Source organism: Alosa sapidissima, chromosome 24 (genome assembly GCF_018492685.1).
Source record: "Alosa sapidissima isolate fAloSap1 chromosome 24, fAloSap1.pri, whole genome shotgun sequence".
Taxonomy (NCBI): domain Eukaryota; kingdom Metazoa; phylum Chordata; class Actinopteri; order Clupeiformes; family Clupeidae; genus Alosa; species Alosa sapidissima.
In genome coordinates this window covers 14,183,669-14,190,645 of record NC_055980.1, presented here as the reverse complement: position 1 = coordinate 14,190,645, position 6,977 = coordinate 14,183,669, and the positions used below count along the sequence as shown (strand labels likewise).

At 40.0% G+C, this 6,977-nt stretch overlaps 1 protein-coding gene across 9 annotated transcripts in view; it reads right to left on the bottom strand.

Annotated features, from left to right (window-relative positions):
- Positions 1–280: 280 nt before the first annotated feature.
- pax2b (paired box 2b) overlaps positions 281–6,977 on the bottom strand; it is a 30,509-nt gene continuing 23,812 nt past the window's right edge. For 5 of the 9 annotated variants that reach the window (XM_042082401.1, XM_042082402.1, XM_042082394.1 and 2 more), the window contains 3 exons: positions 5,032–5,133; positions 3,354–3,440; positions 281–3,193 (listed from right to left, as the gene is read on the bottom strand). In XM_042082401.1, coding sequence (XP_041938335.1) covers positions 3,072–3,193; positions 3,354–3,440; positions 5,032–5,133 — 311 coding nt within the window. In that variant the 3' untranslated portion in view covers positions 281–3,071. Of the gene's footprint in view, positions 3,213–3,353; positions 3,441–5,031; positions 5,134–6,977 lie in introns of all 9 variants that reach the window. The other 4 variants (XM_042082397.1, XM_042082396.1, XM_042082399.1 and 1 more) reach the window with 3 other exon arrangements.

Below are 6,977 nucleotides of genomic sequence, written 5' to 3'. Positions count from 1 at the left end.
TTCAACCAAATTACAACTGAGGGAAGTGTCCAACATCATTCAATAACGTGTTCTTCAGTTCTGTTACTAGGCTTTATGAGGTAAATATTATTCTATCCTACATTCTGAGTTAGTGATGATTATGTCTCGTGTCTTTAGGTTTAATTCTGATGAGCAATTATACATCTTATTCATCCTCATATATTATTTGTTTCTTTTAACTTTCTATAGACACATATTTTGTAATAAATTCATTGACTCAAACCATTAATATGACATACAAAATTTATTTCTCATGTGCACAAAAATTGGAACACAAACTGAACCATGATTGCATCCACTTGGTCTTAGTCCTAGACCATCAAATCCAAAGTTACAGTAGATCCACGACTCTTTGCATTTTTTCACATTTACACTTTCAACTAGTTTGGACCAAAGATTCTAGAACAGAGCTCCGCTCTAGAATCTTTGGTTTGGACCCCGCTACTTGACCCACCTAGCCTCTTCTGTAGACCATGTGCATCAAGTGGGAATCTCTCGTCTGGGATCAGAGTATAATCTGAACCGTGGAATTCCCCAAGGAACGGTCTGATGGCTAATGGTGAAATTCCTTGTGGAATATCGTGTTAGAACATTCTGCAAGAGGCTGACGATGCTGTCCTTTTTATAGCAGGCGTGTGTCCTTCTGATTTGTGTTTTTGTGTCTGTGTTTGTTGTTAGTCGATCAGAATATTGTCTCGCAAAAACGGGCATCTTTGATGCTGACTGTTCCACCCTGTGTAAACTGTCTGAATGAAAGCATGCAAATGGACCACGATTACATAGACTGAGGGTCCGTCTCTTTGAACATCTATTAATCAGAAAGCAGGTATGCTGAATATGTCCAAAGAAGTGACTGTGGCTTTCTTGCTGCTAGAGCTTGGGTGTAATTCGCCATGGATGTAACGAAAAAGAACACTTCTGACAGGTCTATGTTACAAAATAGCTTTGTGTTTCATGTTGTTGATTTGTTTTTCTCAATACAGATCCAGCTAGTGGATGTTGAAATTTCTCAGTTTTCAGGGACGGGCTCTATCGTAAAGGCCCAGTATGGTTTGCATAGCGACTGTAAAACAACTTTGGACGGACAGAGAATGGGAACCAAAAGCCAGATTTAGAGCAGATTATCACAACAAAAGGAGATCAGATGAGACCTATGTGTTGTTTGTTTTAACAGTGGCCATAATATTGCCACTCTGTAAGACATTGGAGGGCACAAAAAGATCAGTGGAAGTTTTAGAAGGACACAGCTATGTCTTAACTCTCCCGCGTCCTCACGGCACATCTACAAAAGAGACCAATACATGAGCGACAATGCTGAAAGACAGGATGTGTTTTTTTCTTCTTTCATTATTTTTTTCTCAGAACTGTATTTACAGGGAAGAACGATTCACATTTCACACAAAAAAATCATTCTACAAAGCAGCAAACTGTCACAAAAAAACATAAAATAACATTTAAATAGTTGTAAGAATTCACCTGTCTGTAGTCTTACAGTTAAATATGCATATGATGCCCATTTTCCTCTGCATAGAATTTATACACATTTTAACTCTGAAAAGGTCTGTTGCCATAATACTGTTAAAAAATGCATAAGACTGTAAATAATACATTAACACAACTAAAGTCTTTGGCAAAAGTGGTAAAAATACATTCTCTCAACTGTTAAATAATAGTACACTCAAAGTTAAGTTTCATGATCAGATGTTAAAGAAAGGAAATTGAATTCGAGGCATGGTTGTGTGAAATACATATAAAGCAGTGTGTGAAAAAAAAATCCAGTAATAATCTCCTTCTTTAAATGTTACATTGGACAGGCTTGATAATTATTTACTGAATACACTGGATTGAATAAAAATCCCAATACATTTATCAGTAGTTTAAAAAAGCTACAAAAGGAAACAAAGCAAAACAGTGTGGGTGGAAAATGAACTGTAAACATATTCGGAGCAATAAGTGCCATTTAATGTCAGGAACTGTTGGCTATTTTACATTCTTGGATAAATGAACTATGTGTTAAACCAAAATAAAACCAATGTTGTGTTTGCATGGAACAGTACCACCTTATTTGGTCCGACCCTTCATATAGTGCAAAAATAAGAACTCAAAATCAGAGGTTGCCTGGTCATTCACTGCATCCCAATAGTATAAACAAATACCATAAACAAAATATATAGCGAAACAAAAATACATCAAGCAATTTGCTGTATACACTAAATTGCCAATAATATTAATTTTACATTAAAAAGAAAAGTAAAAAAAATAATAATAATTTAGGGATATGTTATTTTTTTCAAAACTGCTCCACATGTGCCCATATTTTCTTTAATTCTTGTTGATCTTTTTTTCGTTTATATTTCATGTCTCCTCTTGTTTAAAAAAAAAAATGAAAGGCTGATTGTGTTTCACAGAAATCAGGTCCTAATAATCTTCTCATGGCATAATGATAAAAAGTAGTACTTGTCATGCTGCAGGTTTTGGTTTTGCGTAATGCTGTTTGGGTGGAAAAATGCGCCGAACCGCTGCCCACGGAGAAGCATCAGCCTCTGGCCCATAACGCCCACACACGGTCGGACTAGTAGCAACGATGGGGCCAGGTTTGGGGACAAGAAAGACTTGGGGTGTGTGAGGGGTGGGGTGGGGTCGGGGAGACGCTGCCATGCTTAACACTTGCCTTTGCTCCTCCAGGAAGTAAAATCAGTCAGGTAAAGGAATGTAGTCATCCATAAAAAAAAACACAGAAAAAGAGTAGTGTGGGGAAAAAACAATGAACCAGAAGCATCAGGGGGAGGGAGGGGGGTGTAGCTTTTTTTCTTTTTAACTTTCACAAACAAAACTTTCTTTGCATTATTATTATCATTTTCATAATATATATTTATATAGTCTCTTTACAGTCTTGCAGGTTTAGAAGCAATGGGTGGACTGTGAAGTTTTGCAATGGCCAAATCACTTTTTGAATCCCAAAATGTCCGCTCCTCTCTCTCTCTCGCTCTCTCTCTGTGAGTATTGAGGAAATCTTGGAGCTGCCTGCTTGTCCAGAAGGCCACACCCATTCACACTGGCACAATATGGAGCCCAAAGCCCCGATCCGGTTGCTTGATTGGGTTTCCATGGTAACTAGTGACGGTCATAGGCAGTGGCAGCAGTGGGAGGTGCGGAACCTCTTGATGCGGCACTATAATAATAAGGGGAACCTGAAAGTTAACAGGAGAAGAATGGACTGTTTGAAAAGACATTAGGCATGTAAGTGTACGTTCTTAACTTGTTAACCTCTGGGTTTAAAAAAAAAAAATTCTGACAATAACATTAATTCTATAAGACCATGAAATACTCACTTAGTAATGCTGGGTTGCTGAACCTCCAGGCCTCATTGTATGTTGTGTACTGTGGATGGCTGTAGGGGTTTCCCGAAAACTCACTCCCTAGAATAAAAAAAATAGATGTATTAGTCTTTTTCGGCCATAGCTCAGTTTCCCACCAAAAGACTAGTGGAACTTGTCCAGGATGCCTAGTGTAGCGCATAACCCCCCCCCCCCACCCCCACCCACACACACACACACCATCCCCAACGACCACACAACTTCCACGAGTATTGGAATAAAATTGATTTTACCACACAGATTTGACTTTACACACTCTTATTTGCTGAAGTCTGCTCGTGGTAGTCTCTGGTGTAAAATTCCAGTTGGGTTTTCACCCTCATGTGGGTTTTTATCCTCTCCTCAGCTTTTTGTCTCATGGAATGCCATTGTGTCGGGAAGTAACTCAGGCCATGTCAGTTAGCGGTGCTGTTGGTCTAGGTGGTTTCTGTCTTTATGAGACAATAAAAGGTGGGATTTTATATGAAGCCGGTGAGGAATGGCTTCTGGTTTAACGGTGTTTGGGGCCTGTCACTAAATCTTAGATGGCAAGGCGCAGATGAATGGGGAGCAACACGGTAAGGAAGCGCGAGAGGGATTATGAGGAATTTTCCAGTTCTGGACCCCTTTTGACCAGTTCTTTCTGACCAATGAAAATGAAGGAAACCGTATTCCCCAAAAGGAGGGAGCTTTGTGTTTTGCTGCTCTACAGCAAAGCACACGACACAGAAAAAAAAAATTGAAATCATATAATTGAGGTGTTGTTGCTTCTCTGTAGAATCGACCGTGAACTGTAACACTGCAACAGCTGGCAGGGAAGGGAGTGTGCCGTCTTTGAGACTCCAAGGCTACTTCATTCCCTTATCGGACGGCCAGAAACACACAGAGGGGTTAAGGGATACTGTTCATATGATGCCTTACAGTAAGTGTAAAGATCATTCGCTCGCTTGCTACAGGATAGTGCTTCGCCATGAGAAAGGGATGATGTTACGTCCCTTGTTGTGTGCAGTGGACGGAAAAAAAAACACAAGCTCCAACCCACCCATACACACAAACAGACACATACACACACACACACACAGATGATTGAGAAACACTATCCACGTCCCTCAGAGATGAGGGATTTAAATATTTACAGGCCTCCGATGGCTCCCAAGTTTGTTGACCCCTGACTATTTGCAGTGAACCTGAACTGCAGGTTAAGTACTGGGGGAACGGGATCCACTGGTGAGGGCAGGAGCTGTGCAGACCGGTGAGGTCCAGGCATGTTTATTGAACAGACGCGGAGATTACTCAAGCAAACAAATAAGGGGCTGGGGGAATGAGACTAGGCACTTGGATGGAGAGGAACTGTGTAGACCAGAACATACTAACTAACATTCACCCACCCATCCACTCAGTAATATTTGCACACAGATTGTTCCAAGTCAGTGAGACATTGTCTTCATGCTCTATCATCTATGTTCTAAAGTAGCTCAGTCTACATATCCACTTGCCAATGACACCCTGTTTTAGATTTTAGAAAGATAGGAAACTACATTTCAGGTTAACTATCCTTTCAAATTAAGTAAAGGTGGATGAATACAGATGACATCATCTTTCCTAAGTGCAGAGAGTGCTGTATCAGTTCATAAATATGAGCAGTGGCACATACCAGGAACCATTCCAGCAAGCGTTGATGTTGGGTAGCTGCCTTGGCCGGTGGGGGGTACGTGAGGGGGATACCCAGGTAGGGTTGTGTTGGCCATATCCCGACCTGTGGGCAAAATAACAGACAGACAGTGGCGTTAGTTTTTTAATTTTTAAAGAAACTAATTTACAGCTTACTTAACCTGTTTTGAGGGGGGAAATTGTGAGTTGTGAATCACTTGATAGAGCAAAGGCAATTACAAGTTTAAGTGAAGTTTCATTTATTTTGCCTACTCAGTTTTGTTACACGAAATGTTATTATACTCCCTAGTAATGAAAAAGAAACTGTATCTAATTATACGTGTACACAGTAATTATTTGTTAATTTACTTAAACAAAACAAGGCTTTTGTGGCTTGTTAAGAAACTCTGAAAAAAAAACAAAAAAAAAACAATGGTGTCCTTCAGTTTTCAGACTTGTTTAGTTTTTAAAAGTACTGACAAGAAATCAAAGGAAAAAACACATACAGGGCAATTTGTAAAATGTGCTGCAATATAGGCCCCAACACAATGGGCCCTGACCAAAGCAGAATGCTTTCACTTCCCATACATGTGGCAAAACCCAAACGCTGATTCATACAAGACCCCATTCACCCTGGCGTGGACCTCCGCATTCAACTCCGTAATTGGGGATGACGGTTGGCTATCCTAACTAGACACATGTAGCCCCAGCTAAGCCACTCTTTGGGAGGATGAGGCCCCTTGATGCATTGTTAGCAGTGAGGGACACTGTAATTTTTTTTGAGCGGGTGAAGAGGATTATGGAGGAATCAAACGCTAATGAGCAAGCTGATAGCCATAAGGCCTCATCATACTGCAAGACAAACTTTGGGTAAGCCTTCGGATAACACAGTAATACTCATTAAGCTTTTTAACCAAAAAGGTTTTTTTAAATGCAAATAATGAGATGTTAGACATCAGAATGTAATATAATCGTTTTCAGTGACAAAATATGAATGCATAGAGTACACATTGTGTGTATAAAAATATAAATGTTCTAATTCCCAAAGGAAAAATAGTATGCTTTTGGTCAATCCTGCTATATATTTTTTCTATCACTTAATTTAAGTTTATAGTACAGCACAAAATAAATGTATATGCAATCCAGAATTCAGTTTCCCATGAAATGCATTACTAAATATATTCATATTCAAATTAGATTTTTTTGGTAGAGGAGGATCTCAAGTTTACGAGAATTGTTAGGCTTGAATTTTGTGCCCACGGGTGCTCTACATATTTGGTAACGGTCTTTGTCTGAGTCATAACACTAAGTAGTGCCAACTGGTCAAATTAGTCAGCTGTAGCCAAGTCAACACACAAAGGCAAGAGGGTATTGTGTGTGTGTGTGTGTGTGGGTAAATATGTGTATATGTATGAGTGGCCGTGTGTGTCATGATAGAGGGGAGGAGACGGTTGAGGAGTCAGAGCATATGGACAGGAACACACACACACACACACACACACACACACAGAGACACACACACCGGCTGAAGGCAGACAGACACAGAGCACATTGTTAGAGATATAGAGCCTGCAGGGTCTGCTTCCACAAGTACCTTAAAGCCTGATTTCTTAGACGTCCATCAAGACCAGTTGTTTTACCTCACTTGAAGGGAAATCAACCTGCCAAATACACCTCTATCCACAGTCGCTCTAGCCATGCATATCTGTCAGGGTAAGTGGTGAGGTTTCACCTCAAGAGTCGCACACAAGGGGATAAACCTGCCTCTACATTTAAGGTCTATTCTGCAAGTAGATAAAGAATGTTAAACATTTTATTACCTTAAGAGCTTTTCTGGCCATTACGTTTGGATGGGGAAGTGGAAACATCACCTTGTACTATAAATCAGTCGAGAACACTTCACTGACAAAACATGATTTATGTAATAATTCCCCTCTGAGTGACAAACCG